Source organism: Callospermophilus lateralis, chromosome 3, assembly GCF_048772815.1.
Source record: "Callospermophilus lateralis isolate mCalLat2 chromosome 3, mCalLat2.hap1, whole genome shotgun sequence".
NCBI lineage: Eukaryota > Metazoa > Chordata > Mammalia > Rodentia > Sciuridae > Callospermophilus > Callospermophilus lateralis.
Genome location: NC_135307.1, coordinates 134,072,241 through 134,093,922, shown reverse-complemented (window position 1 = coordinate 134,093,922; position 21,682 = coordinate 134,072,241). Strand labels below are relative to the sequence as shown.

The following is a 21,682-nucleotide window of genomic DNA, read 5'->3' as shown; positions in this document are numbered from 1 at the left end:
CTCTAGTGAAACCTCTACCCACACCTGGATGAATGGCCTCCAGAGTCTGCTGTCTTCATTCCTACAAGGGGCTATGTGGGGATGCAGTACATTGCCACAAACTTCCAACCTTGCATTCTGCTCCAATTGCTGTTTGCAGCAGAATCCCTCCCTCACCCCAGATGTCTCCAAAAGGAAGTCACTTGGGCACCAAATGGTTGTCATAAAATTCTTGCTTCCTGTAGCTTTCAGGAGTATTTTTATGCTCGCTCTCCAGCTTGTGCGCTCTCTCTCTCTCTCTCTCTCTCTCTCTCTCTCTCTCTCTCTCTCTCTCATGTGTCAGGTGGGGAAGAAGCACGTGTAGGACTTGCACACATAAGCAGCTGGGATTTTGTGGGAACTGAGTATGTCATATTTTAATATTTGTGATCTTCACCCATGTTCTCCCAATGGTGGTGGCACCACCTTCCTAGAAAAGATCTGGCCAGCCAGCCCCCCTCCTTGCCTAAGGGGCAGTGCCAAGGCAGGGTCAGCAGGGGGCGGTGCTGGCTCACAGAGCAGGCTCAGTGGGTCCCAACCCTCTGGCTTCTCCCTGAGAAACCTACTGGGTTTTCTTGTCACACAGAGTCCCCAGGCTATGGTAAAGAACCCGGAGCTAGGTCCCCCAGCCCTGCTAACTTTAAGAGGAACCTCAGATACTAGAGTTTAAGTAGAATCCAAGGCGAACCCAGGAGCCTCCTGGCTAGCACTTGCCTGCCGCTTTCTCTCCATCCTGACCACTCTATAAATTCTGAACTGCCACAAATCAGGACGGCCTGGTTGTGTCCAGGAGGGCCCCTGGCAACTAGGGGATAGGGGAGAGATGGGAGTCAGCAGACAGGATCAACCACTGGTTCCCTTAGATTTGGATGTAACTCTTTCAAAAGAATTAGAAGTATATATATATATATGGAGAACATAAAAAATATTTCCTAAAATTTTTCCCCCCTTTTTGGTGCTGGGCATGCTAGAAAGTACTCTATCACTGAGCTACATCCCCAGCCCCAACAACTCCGCTTCTCTTCCTCTTTCCTTTCCTCCTCTCTCCCTCCCTCCCCCCACCTCTTTAATTTTTTGATTTATTTTACTTTATTAAATAGTGTCTGGCTATGTTGCTCAGGCTGGTCTCCACAACTCCTGGGTTCAAGGGCTCTTCTGGTGCATCCCCATGCACCAACACACCCAGCTTTCATTCCTTTAAATTCCTTACCTCGGGCTGGGGATATAACTCAGTTGGTACGGTGCTTGCCTTGCATGCCCAAGGCCCTGGGTTCAACCCCTAGCACCACAAAAAAAAAAAAAAAAAAAAAAAAAAATTTCCTTGGACATGGTTGTGGCTCAGTGGTAGAGCTGCTTGCCTAGCATGCATGAAGCATGGGGTTCGAACCCCTGCACCACATAAAAATAAACAAAAAAATAAAGATATTGTGTCCATCTACAACTAAAAAAAATATATTTTTAAAAAATTCCTTAACTCAGCCCATCCCCACCCCAACTGTGCCAGCGACACCCCTGAAAGGGTCACCAGTGCCCTCCATCTTGGCAGATGTCAGTTCCATTGTCACCATTTGACTCAGTTGCCCCTGGGACACAGTTGCCCAGGTTATTGTACTTGAAATGCCTTCTTAGTGCCAGAGGTTCCTAGGAAGTCCTGCAGGGTGAGGGCACTGAAGCTGCTGAGCCCCCTTTAACCAGGGCAGCTTTGTTCTGTTTAAATTTGTATGCCAAGACTCCACGTCAAAGTGATTTGAAAGGGAGGAGGGGCTCAACTTTTAAAAAGTAGCGAAGCAGGGGCTTGAGGGAAAATCCTCACTGATCAGCAGCCTCTCATTCTACCCACAATAATAATTTGCTGATTCCTCCTGCAGTTCAGAAGTCCTGTGTAAATACCATTGCTTATTAACTGCGATTTTGGGGGCGAGGGTACTGGGGATTGAACCCAGGGCAGGAGCTTTCCCAGTGAGCTACATCACCAACCCCAATCTCACTTTTTTTTCTTTCTTTTCTTTTTTGTACCAGGGATTGAACCCAAGGGTGCTTAACCACTGAGCCACATCCTCAGCTCATTTTTGTATTTTATTTAGAAAGAAAGTCTCGCTGAATTGCTGAGGCTAACTTTGAACTCACAACCCTCCTACCTCAGCCTCCCAAGTCTCTGGGGTTAGGGGTGTGCTCCATCACACCTGGCTCCACCCCACTTTTTTAAAGATAGGATCTCATTAAGTTGCTTAGGTCCTGGCTATACTGCTAAAGCTAGCCTCAAACTCACAATCCTCCTGCCTCAGCCTGGGATTACAGATGTGCACCACTGTGCCCATCTTGTCTGTGAATGTTATAAAGAAGGAAATTACTGTCATTTGGTGGCACACACCTATAAACCCAGTAACTTGGGAGGCTGAGACAGGAGGATTGTGAATCTAAGACCAGCCTTAGCAACTTAGCAAGATCCTGTCTCAAAATAAAAACTGAAAAGGACTTGGGATGTAGCTCAGTGGTAAAGCTTCCCTGGGTTTAATCTCCAGTACCCCTCGCCAAAAAAGAAGAAGTTACAAGTTACTTGGGTAATAAGCATAGACTACAAACCCTAGGATTGGAAAAAGGGATCAATATATATATATATATATATATATATATATATATATATATATATATATATATATATTCACATTTACATGTACATAGCCTCATTATAGATAAGAGAAATTCTGGAAGGTGTGAAAGCAAGTGGAAGACCCTGCCACAAACAGTGGGTAAAGCATCAAATGTGCTTCATACATGCAAGGAGTAAGGTTACTCCACTAGTTGGGGCAGACAAATCTTGATTTGGTTTATTGGGATACCTCAGTGGTTGCAACCAGGCCAGTCAACCCTTCCCTATCACCACTAGCCAGACAACAGCAATGAGAGTCTGCTTCCAGTTGGGAAAGTAAATACAACATCTTAGGAGAATTATCTGTCAATGGTTGGTAGCCCTTTGCCAGATGAGCCAGAGGGAGTCACATGCTCAGCAGAGGCTTCTCATCTACAAAAATGAACACACACTCAGAAATCATTAAGCACTGGAGTAAAGACAACTCCATAGGAGGAAAGCATTTATATTTGTCAGAACATGCAGATTTAATAAGTTCATTACTTCAAGGTGCCTGAAACTAAAACAAAGAAGAGGTTAACTGTATAACTTGAGGACTGAGAGTATGCTCAGAGAAATTATCACCTGTAAATTTAAGTAAAACCATTCATCAAGGCAAGGGGTCTAGGGGAGACAGTTTTTTTGTGTGGAAAGGAGGACAGATGAGGACATGACTGCCACCCTGGGAAGAGGTCCAAGCTCCTAACCATCATTGCACACATCAGACTGCACCTGACCAAGGGGAGCAGGTCATCCCAGAATGAAGCTGCTCTAAGGCTGCTTCCACTCTGAATTTCTCTGTGGAAATTGCCTGTCATCCAGTCACCACGGTCACTGTGTTCCATTTGAACTTAAATCATTTGAACTTAAATCCTCCCTCTTTTAATTGTATGGGCGAGGGAGGCTTTTAACCCAGCCTCTCTGCCTGTTTTCACAGACCCTAGAAAAACTCTGTTACAAAAAAAAAAAAAAAATTATTGAGAAGCCTGTTTAGAATCTTTGAAATGCAGCCTCACATAGAAGTCACTGTCCCATAGCTTTAGAGGCACATGGAGATATAACTGCCTGAATTCTTCTGTTCCAAAGGAATTCCCTCTGCTTTATTGCCCTGGCCCAAATTTGGGGAAACGGTGACATCAGAGCTCACCTAATCCTAGGAAGTCACCTCAGGAGGCCCTTTCCCAGCCTTGGTGCAGGGTGGCTGAGGAGAGGCCCAGGGTGGCTGAGGAGAGGCCCGGGGTGGCTGAAGAGAGGCCTAGGGTGGCTGAGGAGAGGCCCAGGGATGCTAACTACAATTCAAATGGCAGGACATGTCCTCACAAGGCTGTGCTTTCAGCCTGGACCCGGGGGCCAAAGAGCAGCTCAGCTACAGCTTTGCCATCATATTTGGGCTGCGTGCCTCCAAAGTCAGCTGGCAGAATGTTCTCATCAATCTCCTGGAAGAAGCCAGAGAGGTCATCTCCATGGACAAAGACCTGCAGGGAAGCAAGGAAGACAGCTAAGCCAAAGGTGCCCTGAGGATGAGGGATGAGGGCAAGAGAGGGACAGAGGGATAAAGCCGCATCGTGGTATCTTGCCTGGTGACATCCTTCTCCACTGTCCTCCATGTTGTGCAATCAGGGGGATCCACTCAGCTTGGGAACAGGGCACAGTCTAAGAAGGGCTCCGGTGGGGTCCTAATCCCACTGCCCTCTCGCCCTTCTTATATCGTGAGCTCTTTCCTGCTCCAGCCCCACACTCATTCACCAGCTCAAGGCAGGCCATGCACTCACCCTCTCAAGCAGCTTGCTCTTCAAGAAGGGCTTGACCACATTGTAGGTGGTGGTGAAGTACCACGGCTGGTGGATGAAGTGGATGGCCTTGAACCGTGCTGGGAAGGAATCCTACAGTGACAGAGAGTGTTTTCAGACCCCCCCAACCCCACAGTCCTAATGACTTCAGAAGCTCCCCAACACCCCCTACCCCAGGGACTGCCTCTCCTCATGGCATGAGGAACAACTAGTCCAACACCCCATGGAAGGCCAGCCAGCAGGGAGCCCCGGCTTCACTGAGGCTCCAAGTGGCAGGTAGGAAGCACCAGAAGTCACAAGCCCAACCCTCTCCCCCAGATTTAAAAACAAACAAACAAAAAAAACTACAATTAATTGAACAATAAAATGGGGGCTGGGGTTGTGGCTCAGTGGCAAAGCACTTGCCTAGCATGTGTGAGGCACTGGGTTTGATTCTCAGTTTCCATGTAGGACCATTCCGCTCTGTGGGTACATACCCCCAAAAATGAATTTAATATTCATGGCTAGTCACCAAAGTGGTTAATTCAACATAAATACTTATAATAGTGGAACCAGTGGACCTAACTGTCCATCAATATTTACACTGCATGTAAATAAATAAATAAAATAAAGGTCCATCAACAACTAATAAAAATATTTTTAAAAATTAAAATTAAAAAATAAATGAAATGGTAGACTTGCTTGGTTTTTTAGTGGCAGTGTTTTCAGACCCACTTGCTCATCAAGTGGACTGCAAACTATTATAGACCACAGAGACACTGTGGTCATGACTCATTGTCTTTCCGCCCTTCTGACAACCCTCCCTTTCAACTCTCCCAATATACATAGAATAGCTCTAAAATAGCTCTAAGAAAGGATGGCTGACACATCAGTATATATAGGAGTAGCCATCAGGGAGTTGGTGATATCCCTTCTTCAGGGTAAATTCACAAAGAGAGGTAGCATGATATAATGGACAGAAAGCCTGGGATTCCAGGTAGAAAATGTAGGTTTAAGCTGGGCATTACGGTGCACACCTGTAGTCTCAGCTACTGGGGAGGCTGAACTAGGAGGCCCACTTAAGCCCAGGAGTTTGAGACCAGCCTGTGCGGCATTACCAAGATCTTATCTCAAAAAACAAACAGGCTGAGCAGGATGGCACACGCCTGTAATCCCAGTGGCTCAGGAGGCTGAGGCAGAAGGATGTCGAGTTCAAAGCCAGACTCAGCAACTTAGTGAGGCCCTAAGCAATTCAGTGAGACCCCGTCTCTAAATAAAATAAAAAAGGACTGGAGACATGGCTCAGTGGTTGAGTGCCCTGAGTTCAATCCCCAGTACCAAATATGTGTGTGTATGTGTGTGTGTTTTCAAGTCCAGTCTCTACCACTTTATTACCATGTGATCTTGAGAAAAGTCACTTAAAATCTTGAGCCTCAGTTTCCAGGTTTGTAAAAAAAAGCAGGGGGAGAACACTCTGGAGGATCCAATGACATAATGACTGTATACCTAGCAAACTTTCCATCAATGTGCAAGTGTCTGTGGTTGGGACTATGGTTGTCATTGTTCTTTATGGCACTAGAGGGTCAATATCTTAGGTTCCAGCCAGCACCATGAATCTAGGAAACCAGGCCTAGCCTCTCAGGACCCCACCTGTGGAGGTTCCTATATGGTAGGTCCCAAGGCCTCACCTGGAGCATGTCCACCATCTTCCTGAGATCTGAAGTCCGGAGCCTGGAGGCCTGTTGCATGGTAAAGCCCTGAAAGTTCTCGATGATACAGAAGCCATTAATTTGAGTTTCCTCATTCTCCAGTAGCTTCTCCAGGATGAAGCAATAGGCCTGCAAGATCTGGGGCACAGAGTAGACAGGGCATAAGATCCAACCCGCAAAGATGATTAAGGTTTAAGATCCTGAAAGAAGAGCTAATTGGTACATTCTTTTTTTTTTTTTTTTTTTTAGTTGTAGTTGGACACAATATCTTTATTTATTTATTTTTTATGTGGTACTGAGGAGCGAACCCAGTGTGAGGCGGGCACTCTACCACTGAGCTACAGCCCCAGCCCGGTACATTCTTTACTGGAGGAATTTGCCACAGGTTTCCATGTAGGACCACTCCCCTCTGTGGGTACATACCCCCAAAAATGAATGTTATATTCATTGATAGATACCAAAGTGTTTAGCTCAACATAAACACTTATAATAGTGGAACCAGTGGACCTAACTGTCCATCAATAAGGGACTGTGAAACTATGGTACATTTATACCACAGAGAAGTTTAAAATGATGCAGAGGACTAACGATACAGGAAAATGCTCATGGTCTATCGTTGTACAACATGGACCTATTTTTATAAGAAAAATACTTGTGTATGACCAGGTACAGTGACGCACACTGTAATCTCAGCAACTCAAGAGGCTTAGGCATAAGGATCAGAAGTTCAAGGTCAGTCTAGGCAACTTAACAAGAGCTTGTCTCAAAATAAAAAATAAAAAGGGATGCAATATAGTTAGGTGGCACAGTGTTCCGGGGTTCAATCCCTAGTACCACAATAAAAATAAAAAGAGAGACCAATGGAACAAAATAGAAAGTCCAGAAATAGACCCAAGTACATATGAAAATATAGACTATGGTAAGTATGACACCTCAAGTCATTGGGAAAAGATGGACTTATTTAAATAAGTTGTGTTGGGATAGCTAGATAACATTTTCTAAATTGAGTTTGTACTATTTTTTTTTCTAATTTAAATAACCTATTTAAGCGTTGGTGGCACATGTCAAAGTTCTCCCAAGATAGACCTTAATTCTTCCGCTAAGGGCAGCCCTCTTAAGGGCTCAGAGAAACAAAATCGCATAATATGAGTACAAAGAACTCAAGCTGCTAAATAGGATGGAACTTTCTAGAATCTCTTCCAGCCCACACAGTCCACTAATCCCTGTTCTCTTTCTCTCCGCTTTAAGCATTTGGCAGGGCTGCCCTCTCTACTCGTGGCCCACAGCTGCTGCCCCGGTTTGGCACTTGGCAGCGACACTCAGGGACAGCCATGTACTATTGGCCAGTGATTCCTGCTTGCAAAGCTCCTGGGCTTTCCAGCTGCCCTGGAACATCCTAGGAATTTTCCCCTGACCAAAAGGGCCAGGTGACAGGTGGCTGCCTGTCTTTTCCCCTCCATAGGCCTTGCCTCCTGAGGAATCAGGAATGAAGGTTCACTAGAGACAAGGATTAGGGAAGGAAGCCCAGCTCACCAACAGGATGGGAAGGAGCCAGGTGAGCTCCCACTGACCTCATCAAAGGTGATTTCTTCACATTGCCAGTTCTCGATTTTGAAAAGCATGACCACTCGGCCATACTTATCCCGACTGGAAAGGACACCAGGGTAGCCAGCCTCAATGGTACAGCGAACAGCCTCCAGGGATAGGCTGTCGAAGAGTTCAGGGTACTGCAGCCGGAAGTTCACATAGCCTGGTGGAAGAAGAACCCAGTGCCCCCTTAGTGAGCCATCCCCACCCTAATACATCCCACTTCCCAGGGGGGTACACAGTGTGGGAGAAGAAGACCTGGGCTCCTGCCTGGCTCCTCCACATCCTGTGTGTAGCTGAACAAGATTCTCAACCTATTTGAGCTCCATTTTCCTCTCCAACAAATGGGATAATATTGTCCTATCTCACCAAATGGTATAGCAATCAAATAAGACTCCAGTTGTAAACTATGCAGTCCTAAACACAGGGATGTTTATTGCTGGATATATTCTTTCCCATGGGGACAAGGCACAAGTTTTTCAGTTGGGCTCAGGGTTAGCTGAGTGGGGGTGTAGACAGGGCTGTAGTAAAGCCCCAAAGATAAAATCCAAACCCCAAGGAAGATGCAGAGGCCATTCCTGATTCCAGCAACACCTCCGCTGACCACAAACTCCATCCTCACCTATCCTGAAAAGGTCCCTGCCTCTGTGGCTATCTGCGCCACCAAACATGAGTTTTGGAGAGGCTGGACCTGGAGGAGGTGTTCGGGGAGCATTTGCCAAGGTCGGTGCCTGCCACACCAACCTCCTCACTATTCCAGAACATTCCAGTCACATCCCACCACCTTGCCTTTGCCTTGTTGTTCCCTGCTTTTCTCCCAAACATCTCATGTTCTTAGGGTCTCACTTTGCACTGGGGGCTTCCTGACCACTTTATCCACCTCCTTTATTTTTCTCCTTGTCCCTATCACTAATAATCTATATGCATTTACTTATCTGATTTTTCATTTCCACAGTTAGAACATAAATTCCATGAAGGCAGAGGATGCTTGTGTGTGTGTGTGTGTTTTTTTTTTTTTGGGGGGGGTCACTAGGATTGAACCCAGGGTGCTTAACCACTGAGCTACACCCCTCGCCCTTTTTACTTTATTTTGAGACAGAGTCTCACTAAGTTGCCCAGGCTGGCCTCAAACTTGCCATCCTCCTGCCTCAGTCTCCCAAGTTGCTGGGATCACAGGTGTGCTCCCCCGTGCCCTACAAAGGCAAGGGATTCTTATCTGTTTTGCATTCCTTGGCCTAAAACAGAGGTTGGCACAGCATGGCACTGAATTAGAATTTGGGGAAGGAAGGAAGAAGTAAGAAAAAGGAAAATCAGCCTGCAGAGAGAGGGCCTGCTCAGACCCTTCCTTATCCAGGAATCAAAAACTTGACTTTTTTTATGAAAACCCTTCCTCCTTCCAGCAGGGCCAGGGTAATTTTACCCTGGGGTTTGCACCCTCCTCGGTTCCATTGTGCTTGAAGTTTAGGTTTAGGTAACTGCCAGGAGGGAAGCTCCTATCTATGACTCTCTGGAGCATTCCAAAGCCAAATCATGGTGGTGGTGGCGGGGGGGAAATCCTGGGGGAGACTCCTCACTCTGTCATCCTTTTTTTTTTTTCCTTTCTTTCTCTTTTAGCAAAACTGGGGATGTGGAACCCAGGGCCTAGAGCATGTTAAGCAAGCACTCTGCCACTGAGCCACACTCCTAGCCCTTCATTCAAATTTGGTATTCCATTGAGTCCCAAAGTCTGGGAAAGAAGATATTCCTCTAAGAAACTGGTCCTGATATAGTCATTCGTTTATTCATTCATTCACTGACAGAGCTGAAAGGGATCTTGGAAGCTGTTTAGTTCACACACAGATTCCCATTTTACTGGGAAGGATATGGAGGCTGAGACAGTGACTTTCACACTGCACAAACCCACAGCATGAAAGGACATTCACGGTGCCTGGGTGAAGATGGACATCCTCCTCATGCCCTCCTCCCACCTCCCCACAGCTGCCCCACCTCCCCACCACGGTCCCTCTACCACGCACATCTCACCTTTGAGCAGCTCGTAGGCACGGCCCACGTTGAACTTCCGTGCACGGATGAAGCGAAGAAGAAAGGCACTGTCCCTGTCTCGCACCCTCTCCGCCACCGCCACGGCCAGTTCCTCCCCAGAGGCCGCCTGTGCCTGCACCAGCTCCTGCAGTTCTCTCACCACATCCTCCCGAGTCTCCTCCCTCTCGTTCAGCTCATCCTTAGCCTACAACAGGGGAGAAGGGCATATGTAATGAGGCTCACCTAACTCGGTGAGAGACCTGCCTCTGGGGTCCACAAGGGCAGCATCTGCACTGGCCTCCTTTCAATTTATGGTGTTTGGAGAAACCGTTCATCCTGGGTCTGTTAGCAGGATATGGCCAACAGTCTAAGTGTTCCTACAGTTCAACAGTAACTACCTACACTTACTACTCCATTTTTAAGCACTCTGTAAAGTTCTTTAAATGAATTATGCCTTTTAATCATTGCCTTAACTCATCATGTTTAGATTTTGTTCATTTATTTATTTTTTCCCCGGGGATTATTGAACCCAAGGGTGCTTTATCAGAGCTACATCCCTAGCCCTTTTAAATTTTCCTTTACTTTTTTAGACATTGATGGACCTTTATTTTATTCATATATTTATATATGGTGCTGAGAATCAAACCCAGTGCCTCACACATGCTAGGCAAGTGCTCTACCACTGAGCTACAACCCCAGCCCCATCCTTTCAATTTTTGAGGAAAGTTCTTACTAAATTGCTGAGCCCAGTCTTTCTTTTTTGATGGGTGGTGGTGGTACTGGAGATTGGACTCTGGGGCACTTGACCACTGAGCCACGTCTATAGCTCTATTTTGAATTTTATTTAGAGACAGTGTCTCACTGAGTTGCTTAGTGCCTTGCTTTTGGTGAGGCTGACTTTGAACTTGCAATCCACCTGTCTCAGCCTCCCCAGTCACTGGGATCACAGGTGTGCACACTGCACCTGGTTGGGTTGTTTTCTTAATCCCATCTCTCAAATGAGTAGACTGAGGGCTACTAGGGGTGAAGGTCATTCACACAGGAGTGGAGATGAGACTCCCTACTCCTGTTGGGTCACACACTTAGCCTCCCAGACTTAATTCTGATCTTTTTAAAAACAAAGATCCCCAGCAGAGGCCTCCCTGCCTCCTCCCCGACAGTTACACATTTCTTTCCCTTTGCTGGGAAAGATAGGAAACCTTCCCACTTCTCAGGCAGCTCTCTCCCTGATCACCATGAGGGGAAACCGAATCAAATTGAGGGACCTAAGAATACTTTTCCTTTGAGATGTTCAGAGATGCAGAGATGGGTATCAGGAGCCCAGGCACGGCTCAGCCACTTCTCACCCTCTCCAGTAACCCCAAAACAATTCTGCCAATTTCCACAGAGTCTGATGATCTCTGAGCCAGTCCAACAACCATCTTTCATAGTTACAAAAGGAGAGACTTAGAGAGGGAAAGTTATTTGCTCAAGATCACACAGCAGGTCAGATTCCAGATCTCAGTCCTCTTGCTTGTCCAGTGGGGCAACAGTTGGATGCTTATTCACAAGGGCCACATTCAAACCAGCTCATATCTGACTCCAGAGGCTCAAGTCTAGTCTTGAATTCAACTAGTTTGGATGCAGATCTGCCCGCTGCTGTAGCCCTGAACTCTAGAATGATTGCTAGAACAATTCAATCTATCAGGTCCAGGATGTCCTGGAGAGTGAAGCTAGACCATTTCTATAGGACTGAGGATGCTATCCTGTCCTTAACCCTTATATGCACATGCCAACCCCATTTTGCCCCCATAGGCTAGCCCTCACAGTAAACCTGCCACCTCACCTTCTGTAAGGTGTGGCGGGGCAGTTGGCTGCACGGGCCAAAGACGGGCCCATGGTCCTGGGTTGTGAGCTGCTCCAACTGGGCCCGAAGCTCCTGTTCTTCTTCAGGGACCATGCGGAATGTGCCCACCTGGATAGAGAAGAGTTAGGAACAGCAGCCTGAGTGAGCCAGGCAAACAGGACTTCTGAGACCCTAGTACTTTTGAGCCCAGGATTGTTGGTAAGCACCTTCCCTTTTGGGGGACCAGGGCCCACAGAGATGTTGTAGGGTGTAGATGACAGAAAAGCAGCAAAGGATGGAAAGAGGGCAAAAGGGAAGGAGAACCCAGGGTACTTACCACTTCTGTCATATTGCCTCCGAAAGCCGCTGAGTCCTCTGGCAAAAAAAAAAAAAAAAGTTTCCTGCTTCCTCTGTCCTGACTGCTTCACACTCTGGTCCTAGGAAAGTAAGTCAGCACTGCAGTGGCAGTAGAGAGTCTGTTCTACAATTGTCTCAGAATAGTGGATCTCAAACATTCAAGTACATTAGAATTGCCTGGGGCATTTGTTAGAAAGGCAGCTGCATGGGCCCCACCCCCATGATTCTGATTGGAGGTCTGGGTAGGGCCCAGGGCTTTCCAGGTTAGGACTTCTGCAGGTGGCTCTGAAGGAGAAGGTTCTTGGACCACATGCTGGGAAGCACTGCTCTGGGAAGGGCATACCTACAAATGCCTCAAACCTCAGCTGTTAAGTTGGCCCAGCTAGGAAAAAAGTGGAGTTGGGCTCCTATCTCTTTCAGATCACAGCAGGTTAAGACAATCCCTACTGCCTTCTGAGGCTCTTCCTCCCTAGCCCAAAGGGTACCCCAGAAATTTCCCAGCCTCGGGTTGACCCTTTCCTCAACATACTCGTTCTCAGGAGTGCTGGTGAAGTTACATGGTCATTATTCTGGGTATGTGTTCAGTACTTTGTGGTGCATTAAATAATTTCAGATTCGTTGTCTCAGATTCAGGGCCTGGCATTATTTTTTCCATTTTATATAGGAGGAAATAGGACCAAGAAATTAAGTGATTTGTCTGAGGTAATACAACCCAAAATAGCCAGGATCAGGACTCAAATCTAAGTTGTGACTTCTATTGGCAAGGAGAGGCAGCTGGGGCAGCAGAGAAATTGGACCTGGGTTCCTCTTCCGTCTCTCCTACATGAGAATTATGGAATCTCACCTCAGTCTTGGGTGTTCCCTGTTGAATGGAAAGATTGGAAGTATAATTAAATAATGTATACACAAGCAGTGCCCACATGCCATCCTGCTTCCCCACTAGGGACTTCTTTTGTGTGTGTGTGTGTGTGTGTGTGTGTGTGAATGTTGTGCTGGGGATTGAACCCAGGGCCTTGTGCATGCAAGATAAGCATTCTACCAACTGAACTATATCTCCAGCCCCCACTAGGGACTTTTGATGGCAGCTCTTCTGTTCCCAGATTTTCTCTTCTGCTTAGATGTCCCAGATGTCCCAGGTGTCTTTGAGGATCCTTTACTGTCTGCTGCTGCCTCTGATCTCATTCCATCAGTCAGGTCAGTCACCTACTCACAGTTGCTAAGTGGTAGAGTTGGGACTTGAACCTATGCCTGCCCCATACCAAGTCTGTCTTATGTCAAGAGAACCAAGACATCTCCAGACAAACTCCCTAGAAAAATAGGTGTCTTAGGCCTGGATTTGAAACAGGCTTTGTCCTTTGCCACTATGCAAGCCATCTAACTAAGCCTCAGTTTTTTTTTGTTGTTGTTTGCAAATTGAGAATAATAACAGTACCCACCAAACAGGATTCTCATGAAAACACTATAATTTCTTTAATGTGCCCAGCAAGGCGTCTCGCTCTAGAACATTGTTCCTCTTCCCTTTCTTAGCATCATACCAAGCATTATCCTAAGTTGCACAGAGAGACTTGGAGGATTATCAGGAATATTTGAGGGTCTCCCATCTCCTGCCCCTCCCACTCTGCAGTCCCAGCAAGGGCAGGGAGTTGTGGGGACTGGAATCTACCATAGGAACCAAATGTAAATCATCTCTTTGGCTGATAGACACCTACATGTGTAGGCACAGAGACAGAAAGACTGAAATGCTGCCATGTTCCCCTTAGGTCTTCTGGAACAGGAATGGAGAGGCCAGTACAACTGCCCTGAGGAACTCAGGTAGGAAAGATTAGTGACTAGACATCCCCAGTTTGTTAAGGGGAGCATAAGGACAAGATACTAGATCTTAAGGCTGCTTTTGTGGCTCAGTGGTAGAGCGCTTGCCTAGCATGTGTGAGGCACCAGGTTTGATCCCCAGCACCACATAAAAATAAATAAAATAAAGGTATTGTGTTCATCTACAACTTAAAAAAAAGATACTAATTCTTAGAAATATAGACTTAAAGTCAATGCAGCAACTAGCAACTCTTTCTATACATGCCCAAGCAATAAACTTTGCTTTTATTTTTTAAGTTTATTTTCTTTTTCTTTCTTCCTTTTTATTTTTTCCCCCTTTGGTACTAGGGATAGAACCCAGGGACACTTTACCACTGAGCTACATCCCTGGGTCTTTTTATTCTTTGAGACAGGGTCACACTAAATTGGCTGTGGCTGGTCTTGAACTTGTGATCCTCCTGCCTCAGCTTCCCGAGATGTTGGGATAGCAACATCTGCTGAGCTACATCCCCAGCCCTCAACTTTGATTTTTTTTTAAATACTTATTTATTAATTATATACAGTGAAAAATGCCCGTCCCTCCCTTCATATTGATATGGTTCCCTGCCACCTAGGATCACCATATAAAATACAAAATTTTCAATATTTGGGACATACTTAGACCAAAAAAGTATTTGTTGTACATTTGAATTCATAGTGAACTAAGCATTCTGTATTTGTATTTACTAAGTCTGCCATCAGACTGGTATGGCTCAACCGGAGAAGAGCCATCTGGTTTCAGTTTACAGGCAGGGCAGTATGTGGTTCCCCGTTCCCATCCCTGATTCCCCTGTCTAGGGCTCCCTGGCGTAGACAGTCCCCTAGTACTGACTTACCTGCCAGGTCAGCAGCTCCTCCTTGGGGCTACCTGGTACCTGAATGCCCTGGAGGTCTGAAGGTTGCCTCGGCTGGGGGCGTGGCCCAGTCAGCAGGTCAGGATTAGTGTGTCACAAGAAACTTCTCATCGCCCACAGTTTCCCATTAAATCGGGCTCACGGGAGGCCCAGAGTGGGGCAAGTGAAGCACGGGGGAAGAGAGGGGAGAGGCCTCAGGCTGCAGATGTATCAAAGCCCTCCTTTGTGTGCCTCTGCTTCGGAGTCCCTGCTTAGCCATGCGGAAGCCAGCGTGGGCTGGGATCTAGGCCAGCCCCATCCCCTCTTCCCTGCCCTCTTTCCTTGAGCTCCCAGGGGAGTTTGAGAGAGCACCCGCCTGGACAGGACATGGAAAGAGGTGAAGGGAAATTATAAATGTGATCCCAGATGCAATGACAGCCTAGCAAATCCAGACCTGTGGCCCACCTTCTCTCTAGGCCACAGAGAATGGGGCCAGTGGGAGATGTAGAGGGTGAAAGCTGAGCAGAGAGAGAGGACAAAGCAGGCCCACCTGCCTTCTAGGCAGTATGGTGCAGTGGTAGGTGCAGGTTCTGGAACAAGATTGCCCATTCTTTTTTTTTATTTTTTATTTTTTTTATTTCTGTGTGTGTTGCTGGGGATGGAACCCTCGGCTTCTTGCATGCTAGGCAAGTGCTCCACTACTGAGCTATAGCCCTAGCCCCTGCCCACTTTTCAATCCTAGCTTCAGCACCTTCTCTCTATGAGAAGTCACTACACCATTCCTTGACTCAGTTTCCCGTCTGAGAGGTGGAAATAACCAGAAGACCAGGATCACAGCTTTAGGGAGCAAAGTACTTAGATGCCTGACACTTGGTAAGTGCTCTTTAAATGCTGTAAATGTTCATAGTTACTCCAAATACAGAATCAGCAGGCACCCCAGGGGAGGAGTACAACCATGTGTACAGCAAGAAACTCTTCTGCAGCCCCTCAGCCTCTGCTTTGGTATTCCACTAGGGTGTGGGAGAGATTATTCCTTTAGAACATTTCTGTCAAGGACTCTAAAGGTGGGGAGCTCCATTTTTCCATTACTGGACAGTTCCCTTTGTTTAAAACTCATCGTTGGTCTGAGTTCAAGCAGTTTCCTGCAATCCTCCTTGGTCCTGGTTTTGCAATCTAAAGGTGCCCAGGGCAACATCAAGATTCTGTGTACAGTTATTCTGTGGAATCCAGTCTCAGAAATATTTTTCTTTATTTTCCCAGAGATTTTTTTGTTTGTTTGGGGGTTTTTGTTTGTGTATTTGTTTGCAGTACAGGGATTGAACCCAGAGATGCTCTACCACTGTGCCACATCCCTAGTCCTTTTTTTTTAATTTTTTATTTTGAGATAGAGGCTTGCTAAGTTGCCCAGGCTGAGCTCAAACTTGTGATCCTCCTGCCTCAGCCTCCCAAGTAGCTGAAATTACAGGTGCCACTCTGCCTGGCTTGTTATTGTTGTTGTTTTATTTTGCCTGGCTTGTTTGGCTTTTCAATTTTGTTTCGTCTGTTTTTTGTTTTTGTTTTTTTCAGCATTGGAGATTAAACCCAGGGATTCATATAAGTCAGGCAAGCTTTGCTCTAACACTGAACTACATCCACAGCCCTAATTTCCCCCAACAGAGTTCTTGCCTTTCCACCCATTCCTACTTTGGCAAGTTTGGGATCTCTTCACCTTTCTGTGGCCTCTCCAGATACCTGGGGTGGGGGGAGCTGTGGGAGTATCCCTAAAGGAACACCTGAGGAACATCTGTTCCTTACCTGTCGCTCTGGACCCCTCCCTCTAAAGCAGGCTGCATTGCCTGGTGCTTAGATCTTGGGCTGTGCCTGAGACACCTTCAGCTCTTTGTTTTTTATAACCCATTCCCTGGGTTCCTGTTCCAGCTGCTGTCTGGCTCTAGGACTGTTTTCTCTCCAAGTTCTCTACACAAATGGTGATACCACTCCCCTATTTCTATCATTCTGCTCCCTGGGGGGGCTAGTCCTCTGCTTTGTCCCATACGGCAGCCACTAGCCACATGTAGTTTTTCAGCAGTTGAAAATGGAGTAATATGCTGGGTGTGGTGGCACATGCCTGTAATCCCAGTAACGGGGAAAGCTGAGGCAGGAAGTTTGCAAGTTCAAGGCCCTCAACAACTTATCAAATCCCAGTCTCAAAATAAAAAGGGTTGAGGATATAGCTCAGTGATAAAGTTCTCCTGGGCTCAATTCCAGTAAACAAAGGAAAGAAAGAAAGAAAGGAAGGAAGGGAGGGAGGGAGGGAGGGAGGAAGGAAGGGAGGGAGGGAGGAAGGAAGGAAGGAAGGAAGGAAGGAAGGGTAATGCAACTCAAGAACTGAAATTTTAAATTTTATTTAAGAAACTTAATTTGAATTAAGACAATGCCAGCCAGGTGATGGACTCCATTATGGAGAATATTTCTGTGTGCCGGGAACACTGTCAAGTTAAAGGACAGCCCTGATGGTACTGGACTGCACCAGGCATCTCAGAATGTTAGCAGTCCTTTTTGGGGCAAAGAGTTTTCTGCAACACTACTTTCTGCTCACAACCCTTTTCCTGCCTACACCCCTGCCCTCTCCCCATCCTGAGTCACATTCCCTTCTAGTTTCTATGGTCAGAACAATAGTGCCACTGTGAAAAAGGAGACGCTGCCCTCATTGGCCCAGACACCTGTGCTGGCCATGCTGGCAAACAACTGTGGGCTCCCTGGCCTGCCTGGCTCTGCCTTACTAAAGGCAGCAAGGGAGGAGCTCACATTTGCTGTGCCCTATTCTGTATTGTGGCAGGCACCATACCAGCATTAGCTCATCAGATCCTTCCAAATGTGGGTTAGAGAGCATAGGATTTAAAAAATGGAACTGGAGTTTGAACCTAGGTGTATTTACCACTGAGATGGTATTTACCACTGAGATGGTATTTACCACTGAGCTATGTCTCCAGCACTTTTTATACTGAGACAAGGTTTTGCTAAATTTCTTAGTCTGGCTTTGAACTTGTGATTCTCCTGCCTTGGCCTCCCAAGTAACTGGGATTATAGGTGTGCACCACCATACCTGGCTCTAATCCTTTTTTTATAGAATAAGAAATTATAGAGGGGGTGGGGGTGGGGAGGAAAGGGACTTGTCCAAAGTCACACATTCTAAAGCCTTCTCATCGTTCAACACACAAGGTTGGCCCTGGTGTGGCTGCTCAGGGAAGTCACAACTGCCCTATTCCCACTCCAACCCTCTCCTGGAGAAGGTGACATCATTTTGCTGTCAGCCTCCTGAGTCATTGAGACTGCAAGCATGCACCACCACACCAGGCATTTTGATTTCAATTTAATAAAATATTGATTGAGCACCAACTATGTACCAGGCTCTGGCCAAGTGCTGGGGAGATGCTGCCCTTACTGCACATAATCTAGCAGAGAAGATACACATTAGGTGAGTGTGGCTCATAGAAGGAAAGGGGTGCCCAGTGTTGTAGAGAGGTCAAGATGGGATCATATCCAATGGATTTTAAACAAGAAGGTTTGCCATGATCTTGGCCTTAGCAGTTTTGGTGAATTGATAGAGCTAAGAAGTAGAGAAGAACAGAAGAGTGGATAGGAGACAGGAAAATACAGACAGTATGGATGGAAACTTCAAGATATTTGGCCAAAAGCAGACGGGGGAGCGGGCGTGGCGGGGTAACTGAAGGGCAATGCAGGTCAGAGGGTTTGTTTTGTTTAGAAGGATTCCTGAGACTTTTTCCATTTCTGTTTGTATATTTTTGCAGTACTGGTGATTGAACCCAGGGACATTCTTCCACTGAGCCACATCTCCAGTCCTTTTTATTTATTTATTTTTTAAAATAAATTTATTTCACATTTGTAGGACAATTTTTTTTTTGTTTTTTAGTTTTTTATATCTTTATTTTTATGTGGTGCTGAGGATCAAACCCAGTGCCTCTCGCATGCCAGGCAAGCACATTACCATCTGAGCCACATCCCCATCCCCTCCTTTTTATTTTTTATTTTGAAACAGGGTCTTACTATGTTTCCCAGGATGGCCTCACACTTGTTTACTTGTTTTTCCTGCCTCAGCCTCCCTAGTAGCTGGGATTACAGGCATGCTCTCATCTGTTCTTTTTTTTTTTTTTTTTTTAAATAATATCTTTATTTCAGTTTTATGTGGTGCTGAGGATAGAACCCAGGCCTCATGTGGGCTAGGCAAGCACCCTACCACTGCGCTACAACCCTAGCCTACATCTTTTCTTTTATTGCAAGGAGATGATCTTAACTTGTACTACACAGGAAAAAAAAAAAAAAAAAAAGGCTATTTTTTTCTCTTCTTTTCTGGTCAAGTGGAAATTAAGTTATCTGTTGAGAATAAAGGAAGAGATAGAAAAGTTTTTTTTTTTTAAGAAAGAGTGAGAGAGGGAGAGAATTTTTTAATATTTATTTTTTAGTACTTGGCGGACACATCTTTGTTTGTACGTGGTGCTGAGGATCGAACCCTGGCCGCACGCATGCCAGGCGAGCGCGCTACCACTTGAGCCACATCCCCAGCCCGAGATAGAAAAGTTTAGGAATTATTACTACCCTGCTTCTTCTCCTTCCCTCTTTTATTTTCTTCTTGTTCAGGTCTTTGAGAAATAAGAAACAGATTGGGGAAGGGAACTAACACTTTTTATTGTTGTTTTGAACCTTTTGTTTTCAAAGGAAGCTTCAAAAGTGGCAAACAGCTTTGCCTTCTGAACTCAGGGCTTGTTTCTCCCACCTGCTCTCAGGCCCTTTACACAATCTGCTCCCTCAGCCTAAAATAGAGAATCTCAAATCTCATCTTACCCCTTCCTGCTCTTCACTCTACTGTCAGGTGTTCTTTTTTACTTATTTTTTTACTTTTACTTATTTTTTTTTTTTGTACTGGGGATCAAACCCAGAACCTTGCACATGCTAGACAAATGCTCTACCATTGAGCTACATTATGAGTTTTCATGTATTAATTTAGCAATTAATTAACTGTTTCGGCCAGCTTGTGAGCTAAACCCTCAGCTTACGCAAGGGTGGAAGGGCTTCTGCTCCAGAACACAGGTGGAGCATGTAACCCACTTGTTTTTCAGCTGTTTTCAATGCAAAGACCTGCTGGATCATCTATTCATAATTCCTTCCTGCACTGACTACTTCCACTACACTGCACAACGCTCCAGGCACTGCGCATGCTCACTGTGCGCCTCTTTCCGACTGTGAGTGGAATCGACGGAAGGATCCCCCCACCCTCTAGGCCTCAATGGTATATTCCATCCACAGGCGCCAGATGGCGGAAATGAACCGTGGGGGCGGGACCTGTTGTTGAGGGTGGCGGAAGTGTGGTGGCGTTTTTCGGAAGCGGGCTTTTTGGAAGCTTGTGTCGGCGGCGAAGCTGAAGTGGCTTCGTGGAGCTGCTTCGCGCGCTGCCGGGCGTTGGGGCTCGGTCTTTGGGAGACGCAGGTCTGTTAGGACAAGAAGGCTCCCCCTCCTTTTTTTTTTTTTTTTTTTTTTAACGTAGCCTTCTTGAAGGTTCTATGGCTGGGAATTCCGGCGTGCCCGCGGTTTCCCGCCGCGCGCCTGGGCTTTGGCAATATTTTCCTTCCCGAGTATTCCATATACTCGGCTGACCACTTATTTTTAGCTTTTCCACTTTTTTAATTTTTTATACTATTTAGTTGGAATTTAGCATTTCCACTACTAATCATTTATCAAACATTACTTTATCACGTATTTACGATAATATATAGTGTGTTATATTTATAATGTATTACATATTTGACAATGTTTGGTTCTAGGCAGTGTGTTGAGTAGATTATGAAAACGTGGGCAAAAATTACTGAACCACTTGATTAGATTACAAGTTCCTAATACGGAAATTCCAGGGAATTCTTGAGATTATTTTCGTTAGGATAGTCACCAACTCGTACTAGTACTTCATCTGTTGACTGCCCAGTATGTGTATTGTCTGTAAGACAATAAAGGGGGGAAAAGTCAAGCTTGTTTACTTCTGGAAGTTTCATCCAGCTCTGACATTTTTTCACCCTTACAGTTCCCTGATATGACTGAAAATGGATCAGAAAATTTTATGTCTAGCAGCAGAAAAGACAGCAGACAAACTGCAGAAATTTCTTCAAACCCTGAAAGATGATGATGTGAGTATTGGTAAGCATGTTCTGCTAAAAGCAAATGTCAACAAATGCAGAAGACTACTTCTACTGCTGCTTTATCTTCATACCATTCTCCTTAGGAGATAAGATCTTATTTGATAACAAATCATAGATGTAAAGAGGAGAGTGAGTGAAATGCACAAGTTAACATTTGTGACCAAATTTAAACCTAAAATAGCATATGGATACAGTGTTTTTGCATATGTACAAATTAGTATACTTTTATGGTCCTCAGATGGACCCTGTTTGAAAAATGTCCAGGCTATAGCTATGGATTTATATTTTTCTAACAAAAATAAATCCATAAGCAGCAAAATATTTTTAAAGTATTAGTAAAAGAGAAAATTAATGCCTGAGTCTCCACATGATTATAAAATGTAATAATAATGACCCATACGTTAGGCTGTTATTTCTTTCTAATCTTCCTTTTCAGTTTTTTTTTTCTTCTTGCCCAATATATTACTCCTTTTTCTATAATAATTGGTCTTAACTTCTGCAGATTTTTGCCTGGAAAAGAATACCTCTTCAAGATGAACCTTAAACACACACAAAGTTGTTATAATGTTTTTAAGGGAATTGTTGGTTGTTGTAGTCATAGAAACTAGGTGCATCTAGTATCTGATGTAATAACTGGGAATTTAGGTAGAGATGCTTTCTGAGTTTTTTTCTTAAAATTATCCAGTTTTGCTTTTGCAGAAGTTTTTTGAGAGCTCATTGCATGAGTTGCATCATGAATCATGTTATAGACAAGATTTGATTAAAAGCATTTACATTAATTAGAATCTGTATTTTACCTGCTTCCAAAAGGAAGCTGTAACATTATGTGTCTTTTAAAATTAAATAAGCAGGGGCTGGGGTTGTGGCTCAGTGGTAGAGTGCTCTCCTAGCACATGT

General features: G+C 45.3%; 2 protein-coding genes across 2 annotated transcripts in view; one reads left to right on the top strand and one right to left on the bottom strand.

Moving 5' to 3' along the window:
• Positions 1-3,963: 3,963 nt before the first annotated feature.
• Positions 3,964-11,703, bottom strand: Rlbp1 (retinaldehyde binding protein 1; the record flags this gene model as incomplete). The annotated part of the gene is made up of 6 exons (XM_076849426.2): positions 3,964-4,122; positions 4,420-4,530; positions 6,105-6,263; positions 7,697-7,875; positions 9,735-9,939; positions 11,560-11,703. Coding segments are annotated over 6 exons (957 nt in total), but the record flags the coding sequence as incomplete, so codon positions are not given.
• Positions 11,704-19,986: 8,283 nt separating this feature from the next.
• Positions 19,987-21,682, top strand: part of Fanci (FA complementation group I) — a 73,951-nt gene continuing 72,255 nt past the window's right edge. The window contains exons 1-2 of the mRNA XM_076851365.2: positions 19,987-20,081; positions 20,671-20,773. Coding sequence (XP_076707480.2) covers positions 20,690-20,773 — 84 coding nt within the window. The 5' untranslated portion in view covers positions 19,987-20,081; positions 20,671-20,689. The remainder of the gene's footprint in view (positions 20,082-20,670; positions 20,774-21,682) is intronic.